An 18,174-nucleotide genomic window follows, 5' to 3' on the forward strand; every position below is an offset into this window, starting at 1 on the left:
AACCAAACCCAAAACCAACCAAGCAAACAAAAACCACCAAACAAACAAAAACCCCCAACAACCTAGGGAAAAACAAATGGTGAATATGTTGCCAGGTGAGTTTCCCAGTCTATGTCTGTAAGTCTTTCTAAAGCCCTAGTCTTTCTACAAGACTGACTCACAGATGTCTGTGAAAGCTGAATAGCAGTGCTGGACTGAAAAGGAGCGGTAAGGAAGGGAGAGGTGCCGGTGGGAATGGAGGACAAGGCCTACACAAGCTGACTTAAACAGTACTGACAAACACATCGCAGGCTGGAGCTGAAAGCTCTCCAGGCCTTCCTGGTATTTTGAAACGGAAGCTCTTCATGGTACTGATACAAGAATGGTTATGAAATTACTAGTCTTTTTATACAAAGGCATATAGGATTTCAGGAGGCAGTGGATAGGCTTTCTTCCTTCTTGATCATTTCATGAAATTCCTGTATTCAGGGGACTTGTTCCTTTGGGGCACTGCACCCAGGAGAGAGACCTCAGCATAAAGCAGTTCTGAGATGTTCTCCTCCTCCTATCCCACACCACAAGTCTCTTACCCTGTTTTCTTCCACTATTCACAGACTGTCAGTAGCCCACCAGCTCTGCAACTCTGTTCTGGTCATTTGCTGAGGTGAAGGGAGAGTAAGAGCACTGTGGCAGGAGGGCAGAAAAAAAGAACATAGCTTGTTTGTAGCCCACGCTCTGCCCTCCCTGTTGTGGCAACACTCCCAGCTTTAGAGAGAGACAGGGCAGAATGGAGACGGAACTCAAGCCACAAGGAGCACTACTAGGACTGACTACATAGGATCCAGGATCACACAAACCAACTTGAGAATTGTGAATACTAGTTTCATCATTGTTGGTGCTGCTATTATGACTTCAGGATCTACCACGGGGTCCTTCCTATCATTTTTCTGCTAGAAGATGTCTCTGATAGTAATTGGAAACTCTGGTTACTCAGCTGAAATAGTGGGTACCTCATTCACTGACAGAATCGTCCTTCCTTTAACTTTTGTTTATCACTGAGGTTCAACTATAAAAACACAAACAAAAACAAAACAAAAAAACAGGCATGTTTGGGATGATAGGGGATATGCCTACTTACATAATTTTATTTCTTTAATTTTGCTAATTTGTTTAATGCAGTTTTATGGTTTCAGTCATACTTGGCAGACAGAGAATCCTAGCTCTGCTTGGGAAGAGGAATAAGCAATTCTGATATGACCTCTAGGCATGTGTAATTCTGTTCACAGCATGGCTAGTACTCATTAACTATTTTGGTCCTACAGCACATTCCTCAATCAAAGAACCATTGTCAGAACTTATTTTGATGCCCTACTAATCAGCCGTCCTTTACACAATGGAAAAAGGTCATGCACCCATCTTTTTTCCCTTGCACTTCAGCCTACAAACACCACTGCTGAAGAATAATACCTCTGTGCATTCACATTCTGCTGAAATAATATACATGTAGTTATCCACTCACCTGAATATAGACAAATGGAAACTGTGGGGAAAGAACAAAGGAAAATCAGAGTTAGAAATACAGGTTGCATGCAGATGGAAGTAATTTCCTGATTTGGACTGAAGGGAATAAAAACAACCTTCTAAGAGGTCCTCTGAGTTCTTTTCTGTACTTGCTCTGCTTCCTTAGTTCTTGATAGATAAGAGAGTCTCTCCTACAATATTTTAGAGCTCCAACTTTTTGTCTTACCACAATATGAATATGATAAAGTAAGAGTTTCTGAAGAATTATGTGAGGATCTGACTGACAAATAAGCTAAAAGGTGAACTACACCAGTGACCAGTTTCTTCAAATCAAGTCATTTTCATGCTGCTCTCTGTCTCTAAGCATGCGGTTGTACCCACTGCCAAAAACATCTACACATCTGTCACTTTCAATGGAAACTTGTCTCACCCATTTTTTCTCTGATGAATTCCCTGCCTACATGCTTGCTTATCCACATACATTCCTTTGGTAATCTGTTTCTAAACATCTAAATCCCTTTGAAAAAAGGGGCTAGGTTTCTCAGTCAATGGAGTCAGATGGATTGTGTCCCAGGACCAGATATGACATACGGGATGGGTCAAGGATGGTGTGAATAAGAAAGGATCATTTGCTTTAAATGCTCTCTTTGGTGGTTCTGGATGAGGATAGTAATGGTATTAACAGGGAATTACACCTCCCGGTTAAAAGCAAGGAATTATGTCTCTACCTTCTCATTCAGTGGGTGGAAGTCCTTGTCCAGAGAGACGATCCGAAATAGAACTGAAGAGTGTAATGGAGAAGGAGGAAATTCCACTGTTAGATTTGTAGCCATTACCAGGAAATGTCAGCGTTTCAATAACTTATAACTCAGATTCACTTCACTGTTCAACAAACTCTGAACTGAGATCCCTAAGTTATAGAAGCAATTAATTTAGGCTCTCTCTCTTTCAGACGGTGATAGATAGATAGGATAGGATAATCAGTTCTTGGCCGAACTGAATTGTCCCTTGGGAGTGCTTGTTCTGCTCTGTTGATTCAGGTGCAGCCAAGGGAGACTATGCTTTGAAGTCATCCCACATTTGTGCCTTTAGCTGATTCTGTGCCATCTGACTAAGATGCTCTGCCTGGGGGATGGAAAACAGCAATGACAAAGGTACCACATGCCCTAGATCTCAGCTGACAGAAGTAAGATTTACTGTTGGCTGTAATTCCCCCCATGAAGAAGTCTGAAAACTTTAATGAAAGTATGAGTCCTCTGGGGAATGAAGCCCAGACGATTTTTTGCTGTCAGAGTTAACATCAACCCAATTCCCTGTACCTGTCTGTCCGGGCTTGTAGATGGGTTTGTCTGTCTGGACGAAGACCAAACTCTCAGAATTCTTGACCAGCACTGACTTGCGGCTTCTGAACTGCAGGGTCTCCCCCTTCACCATCACAGTGAGAAATGCCACTGATGTGCTATTGGATTTTGGGACCTAAGGAAAATGAAGAGAATTATTACTTTACTGATTCATCTCATTGGACTGAGCCCTTGGAGGACAGAATATTAGCTAGGTCTAAAACTTCTCTGAAGGGATGCTAAAAAGACACAGGGCTGGAAACAAGAGTTAAGACATGACTTTCTGATGTGAACTTGGAGGGCTCATTGAGGGAAATGATTCTCCCCTTCTACTCCTTACTAGTGAAACCCACCTGGAGAACTACATTCAGCCCTGAGGCCCCCAGTTTAAGACATGGACCTGTTAGAGCAGGTCCTGAGGAGGCCCATAACGATGATGAGAGAGAGGGCTGGAGCACCTCTCCTACGAAGACAGGCTGAGAGTTGGGGTTGTTGTCTTCTCCATTTCCTTGCATTTTCACTATGCTTCTTCAGCCTGTCCTTCCAATACTGGAAGCCCTTTCCCTACCGTCATCTATAAGCTTTCCTCAAAGAAATATTAAAACTGATCTTGCTCCATCCTATGATTTATTAAAATGGAAATCTACCCAGATTCATTGTTTGTGGGTGGTACCAGTTGCTTACATTACTCACCAACCACCAGGAAACAATTATGAATATGTCCCAGAAGGAGACGAGATAACCCCATGGACTTCACTTTCTTTTACCACTTCCCCATCTTCTATGGTTCTCATTCCACTTCAGTATTTTTCCTCTGAGGCTTAACCAGATCAAACCAAGATGGGTTATGTTCTACTTTAAAGTCAAAGTTCTAGGATGAATCATCCCAAAAGAGTTCCCTAAGCCCTGCATGCACAAAAAATATCATGTGGAATGCAGAATTTGAGGAAAATTGTTCCTCATAAGGCTATCACAGTCAGTTTTCCACATCAAATTCTTTTTTTGTTTGTTTGTTTGGCTTAACTTAGAAGCTTCTAACTGCAGTGTCTTATTTCTCATCTCTGAACTGTTTAGTAATACTATGACTTAGCAATAAGCACAAAGGATCAGCCTAAAGGGATTAGATACTCACAGAGAAAGGGATGCAGGTGAATATATCCTTCTCCGACACCACATCATCAATCAGGCTCCTGTTTTCCCCTTGATACTCAAGCGTGGCACTCAGCGTCACAGACTCGTTCAGGTGGGTCAGCTGAACACAGACTTTTTCAGGAGCATCGGAGTGTATCAGAAAGGGCAGCAGCACCATGTATTGCCTAGAAAGAGGGGGGAAGCAAGGATCAGAATTGTGAAGTGGTATTAAGAAAACAGTATTAAATGAAAGGAAATTAACAAATCAGCAAGCCTAATCCATTACTGTCTCTGTGAGCTCCAGTGAATATACACATGAACACATGCATTTTATTTTGGGTTTATGCATGTTAAATTGCCTAACTAATTAGCCTAAAAGCAAGAAAATGCTTTCAGTAGAGGAACAATTTCTATGCTAATAGACAGCCCTTTATAAAGGCTGTTTTGTTCAGCTTCACAGCAGGGAGTAAGGATGGCGTGAAAAGTTCCAGGCTGTTAATTGATTTTTGTGTATCCCACAATCTCTTATTGAGACTCAAAGGCATTAGCTAAAAAAGGTTGAAAATTCAGCAGTTACAGGGTTGAAAAAACCACCTACTTCTGTGGCTGCTCCTGTTTTTGCTTATCCAGGTTTCCAAACCCTTCTCACGCTGAGCAAAAATGTGAATGCTTGCAGTTTGTGACCTTATTAAGATGAGCACACAAAGGATTTCAGAGCAGCGGTTTATTGCAACAGAAGTGCACTTGCGTCTTCAAAGAGCTTTTGACAAAGGTCCCTCACAAAAGACCCGTAAACTAAGCTGCCCTCCAATAAAAGGGATAATTTTACTAATTTTTATTAATAAATCCAATTATTAATTCTGATGTGGATTAAGTGTTTTAAAGATAGAATGTAAATGGTAAGAACAGATAGTGCATTTGTACAGCAGAAGCAGGTCACCAATGAAAATCTGTGTAGGGACCCCTGTTGTTCAGTCTACTTCTAAGTGATCTGGGAAGTAAAATTTTTCTGATAATTATCCAGGGTAAGAAAATGTCGAAAAGTGAAAAACTTGTGAACTAGTTGTGAAGAACTTTTATCATATTGTGGGACTATATCAAATATGGCAAATTAACTGTTCATTAAGGGAAAAGAATGATTCAAGGAAGAAAATAGCACCCCAACAGTGTATACTGTCATGTATATCGTGCATCACTAAGTGGGCTATTACCACTCAGGAATGAACTCTGTTAAGCACTCTTCTAAAATTCTCATTCAGTGATAAGTGACAAATGGATTGTAATGAACTATCCTTAAATCTGCGATTGTAAAGAAAGAAATAGAGGACAAATCAGAACACATAGTTTTGTCAATGTATAATTGCAAATTGAATATGGTATGCTGTTTTTTTCCCATTTCAGAAAGGGATTTAGAAGAAAGATTCAATGAAAGATGGTCTGAAATCTGGAATAATTTTTATAGGAAGTGACACTACAAAGATTAAGATTCTTTAGCCTGGAAAAAAAGGAATGAGAGAAAGCTGTTATGCACAAAGGATTCCTAAAGTATGGTTTGTTCATCATCTGTGACAATACATGTACTAAACAACACCATGTAAAAACATTAACTGACACTTTTAGAAAAACAAAATTAAGCAGAAACTTCTTCACTAAGGTGCAAAATTAAATAAAGGAATCTAACGGTAATAGGTACTATAAAGTCCAAAGTATAATTCTGGTATGAGCTTGTGGCTCTTGAACCTTCTAGTGTTCTCATGCAGTCCAAGAAGAGCGAATATACCCAGACTGCATCATGTGATAGACAGCAGCTGACTGTCCTTCCCTGTGTAAAGAACAAAAGGAGCCAGCAGGTACCACTGAATTTGATAATTAGGGCCCTACCTGCATGTGCAGCCAAGTGCAGACCCTTAGAAAGAAGCTGTCACTCCCAGCTGCTGGTAACTCTAGGATATGGTTTGTACCCTATGGTCCCAGTTACATGAAATTTGTTATGAGACTCATCAAGGCAAGAAGACCTGCTACTCTTGATAGGAAGGTTATCAAAAATGGCCTGAGTAAATTCATTGCCCAGAAAGGGCTAGAAAACATAGGGCCACAGATGTAATCCCTGCTACAAGAAGACCTTGCACTTCTGATAAATAGAAGCTCCATAAGGGTACAGCAGATGGAAAACTCAGGCACAGTACCTGCCTTACTCCTTTATTCTGTCCCACAGCACCTATCACTTACCACTTCTTGTTTGATGCAGGGCCATTTTTATGGACCTGGTATTCCCTGTTCCCTGTATACATTCAAGCTCTTCAGCAGCAGGTCCTGGTGGCAATTCAATCTGCAAGGTATGTTAATCACTGTATGCGAGGAAACCTTGGGTCAGCACTGCTTAAACTGCTTTGCTACGGACCCTCCACTGGGGCAGGCTAACGTGCACCTTACCAGATGGTTAATAAAAACACTTTGTAAAGATCACACAGTCACGAGTGACCTAGGAAAAAGTATGGTGGTGTACTAACAGCTTTGTTGAGGGATGGAAATCATACCCAGAGCATCAGAATGAAGAAATGGTTACTCGCACGACTGAGTGTATTCAGGCAGAGCTGATGTGAGAAGTGTAGAAATAGAGCTGTCTCCCTTCAGCCCTGGGGAAAGAGTTGGGTACATTCCAGAGCTACATTATTGCCCAGGCTCTGAGCTTTTGGGCACTCCTAAGACTACTCTGAAGACAGTGGGACCTAGGGAGTACCTCCATTTCCCTCAAAACCAGGCAATGGGATAAAGCACGGTAAGGAGCCAGCAGGCACCTCTGGCCACTATTTGCAGCTGCAGAAGCAGTGAAAGGAGGGACCTCCAGCCACCCAGGGAATGACTTATAGCTTTTGATTATGCTGCACTAGCTAGCCGCTTGCTACATCACTACCCTTCCTCCATAGCCTTCTCACCACAGCTTCACCCTACGTCCCCTAATCTAATTTTCCTTGCATCCTGTCAGTGGCAATGTGACTGCAACGTCCAGTCTACCGAAGGGACAGCGTGACCTAGTTCATAGGGAATTTGGCTTTATTCCTCTTCCTGTTCACTGTTTCACTGAAATTTTGGCCAATGCACAGAACTTTCCCCTATGCCAGCTTCACGGTCTTTGAAACAAGGTTATGAAATACGCTGTTTATAGACCTCCCTTCAACTGTTTTGAGATGTGTTGGTGAAAAGGGCTAAATGAATTAAAGTACTATGAAAGCTTTAAATAGTCTGGGTCACACAGTCCATATATAGCCATTCCAGGACAAAATGCTTCTGGGCTACCAGAAGAGACCTCAACAGCCTCGCTGCCAGGAAGGTTGGCAGTATTCTGAAAACAGAGGCAGTGACTCCATCAGAAGCAGGCAACAAGGAGGGATAAGGGACCCTAGAGAAGTGGCTGACTCAAAAATGCTACGTTTGTCTATACGGAGAAGGTAATACTCTAGCTTATGATGGACTAACTTAGAATCATAGAATCATAGAATACATGATTCTATGATTCTTGATACTTCCATGTATCAACTCTCAGCTGTTTCCTGGAACAAACATTCAATCAAAGAAACCACTGAGTTTCATCAGCTCTGTCAATCTGTATCCATATCTGTCAATTCAAATACCATCATGAGCGAGCATTTTTGGCTATCTCAAATATATTCCCAAACATTATACACTACATTGTAAAATAGCTTACATGCACAACCACATATCAGAATAGGTGAACAATGCCTACTGTTGAATTCTTCCAGAACAGATCCAGAGTAAGAAAAAAAGTCCTATTGTCAGTATGCCGCAGTATCATATATATATATATATATATATATATATATATTTGTTTGTTTGGAAAGGACATTTGGATGTCTCAAGCCAACTTCTCTCTTGGAAAAGGAAGTTGCAATGGGTCACCCATTCTGATGCTGCAGTAACATGGTGAATAAGAGTTTTATTTATATTTTAATATCTAATCTGAACCTTAATTGTGTCTCCTGTGCAGATAGCCACTTCTGAAACAGAAAGAGCAACAACTGTTGCTGCTCATCAAAGCTATCTCCCTGTGCAAGATGCAGAAAGCAAATCTTGGTTGGAAGCTTCATTTTGATTTGACTTGGAGGTCTTCAGTTCTAGGGTAGCTTCCCTCCTGTGTTACACATGGCATCTGATCAACCCTGCAGCACTTGGTACCAAGTGTGAGCGAGATCCATTATTCTCACACCTGCCTAGCAATTCACTACTCAGACCACACTGTCTACCTCTTCCCTGACTGCTTACTGCACTCAGCTCCTATCTTTGTTCTGTGATCCCAAATGCACCTCTCTTCCTCACACCTTTCTCAGCCTTTCCTCTTTCTCCCCTCCCAAAATGATGCTCAGTTCAGAAAAAAAAGAGCAGCATGTTGCCTATTAGAGGAAAGGACCAAGCAGTTTCCGTCTGATCTTTGGCAGGGATATGAACAGATTACTGTGGAGACACTGGAGAGCTTTGCCTGACCCCAAAGCAGACTTGGCTGGCTTATCTACCCCAGAAGCAGCCAAATAGGGCAGGTGAATGAGGGACTGATGGTGAAGTGTAAGTCAAAGGTCCTTCAGTTTTGAGCCAGTCACCACTTTACCTCTGACCACACAGTAAGCAACAGCAGTGTTGCTGCACCTTCTGCTGCAGCTACTAGTGCTCATGCAGTGCTTGTGGGCACGAGATCTGTAGCAAGCATCACAAGACCAGCTTCAGAACCACAGAGGAGAGAACCGTGGCGCAGCAAGAGGCATGCTGTGACAGCAGCAAGAGTCTAAAGAGGGAGATTGCTCTGCCTGGACAAAAGGCTGTGGAACCCTCTCTGGTAGGTGAGGCTGAGGTGGGGAGGCCAGACTGATCTGCCCTTGCAGAGCTTCTCCTTGGGGCCCTCAGCAGTGTGAGTGCTGCAGCCACGCTCCTCACCTGCAGAGCCCCGGGGTGGACATCCCAGGGGAGGGTGCCAGCGCCAGACTCCATGCTGGCGGAAGGGAATTTAGGTCACAGATCCTCTTTGGGAGCAAGCACGTCTGATGCTGCCAAGAGAAACAAACTGGGATGAAAGAAACAGGAGAAAGGGAACAAACCAGCTTGAAAGAAACAGGAGAACGCGGAGAAATGACTCAATGATCAAAACAAGGATACTACGGGAAAGGTAAGTAAATGCATGCCCACAAAAACTCAGGCACCTGAAGATTTCTAGGTAAGAATATATTTAGGGAGAGATATTGTTCTGAACCAGGGCTGGACTAGCAGGGGAGTACCGAGGGGAAAAGGGAACACTGGCAGAGATGTGCAGGAAGGTCTGGGCTGGGCTAGTAGTGGGATGCAGGGTAGGAATGGGAGAAACTGGCACAGCTGTTTAAGGAATGACAGAAAGGAAGAAAAATGACAGGAAAAAAAAAGGTGCACTAAGACCTCCCTCCCCCTTCCATATGTGTAGCTTACGGTTCTGTAGTGGGAGAGGTATTTCCAGGGAGGAAGAAGAGGAGAAGGAGGAAGATATTTGGTTTGCCAAAGAGCCAGTCCTTCCCCATGGTGCAGAGCAGGACTGTGGTGACTCAAGCAGACATCCAGTCTGGTCCGGTGCTGTTGTTTTCCTGCACCTTGTAATTCCCCTCCACTCCCTGCTGGGTCAGCCCCTTTTTAACTGCTCTCTGCAAACAGCCCAGGGGCTAGAGGAGATAAGGGCTGTGGGCCAGGACCCATCCGGAAATGGGGAGAGGCGAGAGGCGTATAAGGAGGAGCTGGAGCAGAGGGACAGTATTTGGCTAGAGAGTTTCAATGTGGGGGAAGGGTGTTTATTGGATAGTACTTATATTAGAAATCTTCGAACCATTCACACCCTGCTTTCTTTAACCCATCAGAGATCCACAGTCTTGGGGAAATGAACTAGGTTTGACACAAGGTTGCTCCCTGAGGGTGGCATCCAATCTCAGCGCTCGGACATCCAGTAATGCCATCTTTTGAAGTCTAAAGCTGTGTTTATAGGTATGTTACGAACAAAAGGAAACCCACAGGCAAAAGCATTGCTCATGTTATATTAACAGAATACTGCAGTAGTTTGCTGACAAAGCCCCTAACAGGGCTGCTAGGTTAGACAATTAGCCTGTCAGGAATAAAATTCAAAGTGAGGTGACTACAGGTCTAGATATGGAAATAAGTTTTTTCCACTGTGAACATGCATAAATATTAGGCAATGCCATCGGGTGGCATCCCTGCCCCCCCAGCATGGTGATCATCTTCCATCATTCTGTGTTGCCTGCTCTTAGACTGCCTGGTCTGGGGTGAAAATGTTCCAGGTGCCCCAGGTGTCTCCCCTTTCCCTTTGCCAGATTCAGAGCTGTGCTGCTGTGAGTTGCATCCATAGTGAAAGTCACTCAGAAACAGCACTGCTCACTTGGCTTGGTTGTCTGTGAATATCTTGTTGCAACAGCTTATCCAGAAGTTGAATTTAGTAATTAAAAATAAAAAAAAAAAAATAAAAGATTGCTACATTCCAGCTGGTCACAGAAATGAAATATTCAGTCCAAGCTACCAGAACTCCCTGAGTAGCCTGACTTTGTGGGGTATTTGTATCAGCTCATGGAAGACTGCAAAACTGCAGCCGTAGGGCTTCAGCTTGCCCTACAGTGTCTCTGCAATCAAAGAATCAAAGGATTGGTCACGCTCTTATTAGAGATTCGTGACCCCTGTGAAGAGTCCTGTTGTGTATGAATACTCAGGAGATAAAATACTTTAGCACAAATCTTATTGAATGTGATTATATGAAGCCACATTAGTGGCAGAGGTTCTCTGATCTGTACAAAGGAACTTATAAGATCACAACAACACTATTGGTTTGTCTGAATATTAAACTTTGTGAATTAAACTTTGTGAACTTTGTGTAAACTTTGTGTAAATTAAACTTTGTGAATTGTGAATTAAACTATAGTGAATGTTAAGACTGAATGTTAGTTTAACTACATAGTGTGTCTTGGCTCTTGTGCTGACAGAAAACTGAAGGGAAGAGCAGCGCAAATGATGAGGAGAAATGTCTGAGGAGGAAAGGAAGTTTAAGAATTGTGTTCAAAAATCAGGCAGTTTCTCATGGAATAAAATTCAACATCTTTTTACAAACCACAAAAATAAGGAAAACAAACAGGAGGCAGCCAGTGCTAGGGAGAAGTGTTATATAAGCGTAATATGAAAAAGGAATGAACACACACAGTCACAGAAACCAAAAGATTTAGCAGATTATCAGCTAGAGATGGAAATATTGATAAAATCTGGTTGTGTAACTACAAAGTAATAAAAGCCATATGGATCTTTCTCCAAAAATGCCCCCTATTGTCTGTCCTCTCCCTCCCATTTCCGTCTTCTCCAGTAAATAACTTGTGCAAAGTAGCAGTTTTCAAAGCAATTGTGTCCTGGATATTTGTTGGAAAACATGACTCACCCCACGTGTTCTGTTTTCATTCAGGATGTTGTGAACTGAAAACAAAAAGAAACCAGAATGGACATGTACAGTATGCTTTAAGGATGAGCATGTAAAACTAAAATTCATAGATCTACAGGACTATCAGAAGCGGGGATTCAGCAGAGATCCTTCTCACTGTGATCTTTCTTCTACTCACCTATTTCCCATCCACAAGATACAAAACATCTGTTTTTCAGTCCCCCAGGAACCGCTCATTAGGTCTCTGACATCCTACTGCCCACCTTGCTCCACAAGCACTAACTGAGGCAGTCTATCTGGCACCTATCCCATTAAGCGCAGAACAATTGGTTTGAACTTGTACTTAGCTTGAAAGTTTTTTGGTTCTTTTTCATACCTGGAAGAGAGATTGTGTATCTGAAGGACTGGCTACTTCTTCCAACAAGGGTAGTTGATCTGATAAGAGATATCTAAAGGAAACAAACCCAAAGCAATTTACTTAAAATAAATACATAAATAAAAAGCATTACAAGAAAAAGCATTTGTACAAATTAATAGGATTAACAACAATACCCAGAAGGATAAAAAAAGGGTTTATTATTTTGTGGGAGACAAAATATTTCACAGGCTGTAGTGAAGAGAAGCTCCTCTAAAACTTAATAGGAAAACTCAGAAAGCGTGAACATTACACAAGTCGCAACATGCAGATGAAGGAAGATATTCAATGAAATGAAGGCCCATAAAAACGCTTCATCAGCTGAACTTCAAATTAAACTGAAAATATTAGAGCAAATAAAGATTATCCACTTTAGCGGCCTGTTGAATATCTTAATTTGACAGAAGGCTCTGGTGGCAGATTAACTGCCTTTCCTGAGTGCGGACATCAGAGCTGTCTAATATAACTCATACAAATTTCTGTGATGTCCTATGAACAACTAAATCTATTCAGGTATGGTAAAGGCATCAATGAATTACCCATGTTTTAGTGTGCTTTGTAATGCATTGGGTTTTATAAATATATTGTGACTGACTTTGTGTGATGCAAGGCAAGACCATTGGTAGTGCAAGCCCTATACGAAGTAGGGCTAATCCACATTTCCCCACTTCTTATACCAAACATTACTTCTGTTTATACTTTTTGTCTTGCCTTAAAAGAAACCTATGCTGTCTGTTGCTAAAAAGACTGCGACCAAAGTTGTTAACCCTATGGTATGAGAAATCTGCAGCATATCAGTCTGATGTTTATAGAGCACAGTGGAATGGGATCACTTGTTGAAATCCCACCATTAAATCCATCCAAGGTAATCAGTGAATAATATTAATATTTTTTAAATATATAACCAAGAAACTAGCTGTTTCATGTTGACAGATATGTTTTTGATATTACAGAGAAATTAAGATGGTCCCAGATGTAAAGAATGAAAAGCTATTACATTTGTATTTCTCAGACTATTGCGCGGAAAGGGTGGGGAAAAGCCGAAGTATTTACAAATGTGTCTGAAAACAGCATATGAGATAATTAACAATACTATTTATGACTCACGTCTTCTCAGATAAAACTTCACCACATAAAGTCATACAAAATGCATATAAAACTACAAATTTCACTTTATCTCTCTTTGTGATGTTATAATCCAGGCTCCCTTTCTCCTCAAATGAGATGCAAGCACCTCTTGAGGTGGTTCTGGTGGTCCTGAGGTTGGTGTTCAGGACAGGTAGCATCAAGGGAGAGACAGGCTCTTCTCAGAGGTAGGCAGTGGCAAGAGCAGAGGCAGCGGGCCAAGCTGTGTCCAGAGAGACTCTAACTGAACAGACAAAAAAAATGCTTCCTCCGAGGGTGGTGCAGCAATAGAACACATGCCCAGAGGGGCCATGGGATTGCCATCCCTGGAGACTGTCCAAACTTCATGGCACAAAAGTACCAGTACAGAAGAAGACCATGCTATCACAGCATAGGCATTTCAAAGATTTTTCCCATTTAGCTTTTGATGCTCATTCATTTAGCTACAAAAAAAAAAAAAAAAAAAAAAAAAAAAGTGAAACCCCAAATCACTGCCCCTCTGAATGAATTTGCAGGAAGAAGAAGTGGAAGACGACTGTGTCTATGCCACCTTTCTGGCTGGACCAGGTTGTACTTGTCTTGTGCAGCATCTGCTTACTGTGGTGGCTCTGCCATGGGGCTTGATCCTCCAGCTGTGCAGGGGGAACACTGGTCTGGATCCATCGGTGTGGTGGGCCAGGAGCCAGCTGGCTGAGCTAAAGAAGGGATAGGCTTTATGCTTAGCTCAGTTACTGATGTGCTGGGTCACACTGGGCGAGCCCAGGCCTCTCTCTGGGCCACAGCTAAGCCAGCTGTGATCTGCTGCTCAAGACCCAGTACAGATCTTTCCCTGGTGCAGAGAGCTGTAATTCAGCTGATGTGTTTGTATGGATTTTTGAGACGGAGGATGCTACAAGAAAGCAGGACAAGAAGTCCTGATGGAGTATTAGGCAAAGAAATAGGATACTCTTATGGTTTACCCTTTCCCATACACCTCCACATTGCACTTTGGTGGGCAGCACAGAGTGTGTCACATTTAGCCTTTTGGGTCAGGAAAAGGGGTATAAGCCATGATGCTGGAGAACAGGTTCCTTTTGAATTTAGGGTCCTGCTACAGAGCCTGCCCTGGCTGCATTACACCACTGCACTTCCCTTGTGTTTTGGGATACCCTGCATTGGACACAAGTGATTGGTAGGGAACAGGACAAGTCCTAAGTGCACAAGGACCTTGCCTAAGGAGCCAGAAAATGTCAGGAGAGCTGTGCATTCCAGAGCTAGCTGTGAATCTCAAATTCCGTGTATAGGACTTCCTAGAAGAGTTTTACCATGGCATAGGCATAAGGTCAGCAAGTGTGGACACACCTTGCCTTGACCAGAGGGACAGCAATGGGAGGAACAGGTTTCAACTAATACCCCAAGCCAGTAGGGTCTAGAGCTTATCACTTCCAGTAAAGTCAAGTAGGAAAGGCAAACATGCGGCATGGTTATGCAATTGTTTCTGGTAATAACCTAGCCTTCACCTCCCAGTGGGTACTGAGCCAAAGACTGGGAGGCTGAGAAAAAAATGTGCAAGGTTAGGACTTTGCAGCATGCACACAGAGCTCTGTCAATACACAGTATGGTGATTTTTATTCCCTCCACCTCTGCCTGCTTCGTTCATATTTACTCTATCTTTGCTTTCAAATAAGAATTCTTCACTCTCCCAACTGCCAGGTTATATACACAGTGTGAGAACATGGGGTCCAGGAGACCTCCTGAAATCATGTTCTTAAGAGAGGTTTACCCAGCACTGGAACCTCTGGAGCGAGGAGGGGACAACTCCAGGACAGGATCAAAGGGCATCAGAAGATTGGTGTGTTGAGCTTGCAAGAAGATCAGAGAGGTGAAGACTGAGAAGTTTCCTTGAAGGAGGCTTGTAGGTCCTGTATCCAATATGATGCCTGGCTTAAAAAATTTCTTGACCCTCAAAAGGTGACCCTTTAGGAGACTGATCAGAAAGAAGTTATGTCCTGCTGTTGAGCTGCAGGACTAGCTGATAAAATTTTTCTTCTCCATTTGAAAGAAAAAATAAATTGAGGAGATCCAAAATATTTCATTTTAACACTGAATACACAATTTCAAATTGTACATGAGCGAGAAAGAGAAAAAAAAATATATTTTTTTCACTTGTTCCTCAAGAAGCCCTTTTCTGATGCTACCCTTATCACAGCCATTGGTGCCACAGATGTGATCATGCCACTTGTCTGATGAATCAGGTGTCAGGGGATGCATACATGGCAGTACCTCCCTAATTGCCCACCAGGAAGGTGGCAAATGAACTCAACAGAGGAATGATGAGAGAGCAAGGCTGACTTGTTTCCTCAGAGCATTTTGGCACATAATCGCTTCTTGATAGAAGGTTCCTCTGGAACATTTCTGATTTTCTCTGATCAGTGAGTTCATTGGTCATCACTCACACTTCATATTTGACAGAGGTGATCAGGAGAAGACCTGAGTATCAACAAGTAGGTAACAAAATCTGGAAAACAAGAGAAGTCATACAGAGTTCTAGTTGTGCCATTGTTAACAGCTTGGCTCTATTAACTTGTGACACGGCAATCACTGGAATCACAGAGGATTTGAGCCAAAAGATGAAGCATCCAAATACCCTGAACCAAGGATTCTTTTTCTAAATGAGAGCACTGGGTAAGCAATTGAGAGACCCCAGCAAGAGAACACTGCTACACTGGAGCTCATCTTTCTTGGGGAGATACTTTTTCCCTTATTTTTTTTCTCTAGACTTTGCACCCTGCTGCCTGCACTGTGGGTGAGACCTATGGTCTACAGTAAAAAAGTGTATGTTCAGGTTCCAGAACAAGCGTGGTCATTATAAGTGGTCACATCAGCCTTTAGCAAATTCTTCACTGTGAACTCCACATGAGCAGCAAAGCAAGTCCCATGACACACATAAACTACAAAAAAGGCTTAAACACAAAGGGAAGCAAGCATGACTGAGCACTTTAGTCAAAGACATTCTCATGTGATTATACTTTTGTTATCCCTTTTTTTCTCATAAAAATCCAAAGTTCAGAATAGCTTTTAATGCATTTTTAATAGAGGCATGGATAGATTCATAGAAGATACATAAGCTGCAGAGCAGGCATGAAGGCACTGGCAGACCACTGTAGTGAATTTATTTCCCGTTTCTTGCAGCATTTCTGACTCAGTCCACAAACCTGTACAACAGTTTCTGCGGATACCTCTATCTGTCTCTGTTCTCTGATAGATTTTGAAGCTGTGCTGTGCAACACTGAGCACAGTAAACTAAGTGCACCTTTTGGGACAGTGGGTTTGATTTTCTACTTGGGGAAACAGTTTGCCTAGCATGTATATCTTGCCAAAATGAAAGTAGTTCTGACCTTCTGAGACCTATAACACTCTCTGAGGTGCTAGGATTGAATGATATGACACTTCAATATTATTGGACTAAGAAGGAAGAAATGACATTCAGTCATTTCTGCGTGTTCCTGTTTTACCTAGTGAACAACTAAGAAACTTTCTTCAATTTTGTGTACGTGCCATGAAGCATATAGCTAAAACAACAGTCACCCAGGTTCCAGAAATCTGGGAGTTGTTGGAATGCACTTTAAGGAATACTGCTGTTCCTTGTGTAAGCAGGAGCCAAAGAGAACATGGTTTATATGTAAAAATCTGGAGGAAGAGTCTGAGCATGGGATGTTTATTAGATCTGACTCCAACTGGCAATTAGCTCTTTGAGTCACCAGATAAAATCAGGATATAAATATTACATTTTCAGTATGCAGAGGAAGAGTCTGCAGTGGGAAATACGCTCTTGATATTTTAACAGTTCAGGTTTGGCCTAAGAGGAAAAGAAGGCTCCACAAGAATGATAAAAATGTAGGCTTTTTTTTTTTTTTTAGGACCTTGTTTTTTCCCAGAAAATGATATTTGCCTGAGCACAATAACATGTGGCTGGACCTGAGGGCTTTTTTTATGAGTTCCATGTGGAACACTGAAGTCTTCGCTTAACTAGCCTCAAATTCCCCAGAAAAGGGATATATTCCTATATCCACATCCACTCAGCCTGCTCTCCTTTTCAACCTTGTTGCTGTGATTTCTCTTGCTTTAATGCAGTCTGATGCTGGTGTAAATCAAGCCTATTTCCTACAGTTTGGAGTGTATCAGGACAGCAAAATTCATAGCCGTGCTTGCTTCCCTGCCACTGCCAGTGAAGTTTTAATTTTGTAACTTAGCACAGAAATCTGCACTCTACCCAAAGCAATTTCACGGCCCACAAATTCCTCTTGTCTGTGAAACTTAATGAAATGCCTTTTTATAACATTAGTATCATGCAGATCCTGGACAGCCAGCCCTTCACAATTCTGAAAATCATATACGGCTGATAGATCCTGTGAGTATTTGGGTAGCCTGCTGCCTGTAGAGACTCAGACATCTGATTTCTTCAGGATTGAACTCAGAAGCACAAATCATATTGTTTCTCAAATTATGTAGTTCCTTTTGGAAAAAAAATAAATAGTTTGAGAAGGGTGATATTCTGTGCTGACATGCAGATTCATTTTCCCTGAAAAAAAAAATGCAAGTCTCTATTTCCACACACATCATTAGCAAATTAACCAGTGAAATGGATCCCTTTCCCAATTCCTTTCAAAATATATACAAGCCATCAGCACTTCAACAGTTCTCATCTGCACTTATACTATTATTTACAGTCTTACATGACAGGTGCTTTTTTCCCCCAGTCCTCTCCCGCCTTGTCTTCTGTTCATTTTGGTCTTCTTTAAACTAGATTGTAAACTGCAAATCGCTCTATCAACTTCTGAGTCCACTGAGTTCAGCATGAAAATACTGGCCGCAGTTTAAATGGTGCACAGCATGCTAAAAACATCATACAGAAAGTTGTTAATCACACTTGTTCAAAAATGTCAGTGTCCTCAGCATATATACAGAATTTCAGGCCTAATTACTAGTTAGTTTTAAACTTGACACTTTATTTGGGATTAGCACATACTTGGACTACTCTCTAGGCCAGGATCTCTTAGGGAATTTAATCAGCGATAGAAGCTTTACAGAAATCTTTCTGATTGAGGAATGCGCATGCAAAGGAGCTGGTAATGCCCACTGAGACTGAGTCAAGCACTCCTAACTCAAGACAACGTGTAAGGCCAGGAGCCAGCACTGAGGCTGTTGTGGAGGATGGTCAGCCCCCG

At 42.1% G+C, this 18,174-nt stretch overlaps 1 protein-coding gene and 1 long non-coding RNA gene across 2 annotated transcripts in view; one reads left to right on the forward strand and one right to left on the reverse strand.

Annotated features, from left to right (window-relative positions):
- The window catches only part of LOC121078590 (alpha-2-macroglobulin-like), a 40,941-nt gene extending 31,241 nt beyond the window's left edge, over positions 1-9,700 (reverse strand). The window contains 5 exon segments of the mRNA XM_040574941.1: positions 1,499-1,519; positions 2,229-2,281; positions 2,820-2,976; positions 3,973-4,156; positions 9,438-9,700. Of these exon segments, the coding sequence (XP_040430875.1) occupies positions 1,499-1,519; positions 2,229-2,281; positions 2,820-2,976; positions 3,973-4,156; positions 9,438-9,526 (504 nt within the window). The 5' untranslated portion in view covers positions 9,527-9,700.
- LOC121078670 lies at positions 8,938-11,927 on the forward strand. The gene is made up of 3 exons (XR_005824689.1): positions 8,938-9,144; positions 9,857-9,980; positions 11,452-11,927. It is a non-coding gene; the product is annotated as an uncharacterized LOC121078670 (long non-coding RNA).
- Positions 11,928-18,174: the final 6,247 nt, after the last annotated feature.

The sequence above is a fragment of the Cygnus olor genome, chromosome 1 (genome assembly GCF_009769625.2).
Source record: "Cygnus olor isolate bCygOlo1 chromosome 1, bCygOlo1.pri.v2, whole genome shotgun sequence".
In the NCBI taxonomy this organism is placed as follows: Eukaryota; Metazoa; Chordata; class Aves; order Anseriformes; family Anatidae; genus Cygnus; species Cygnus olor.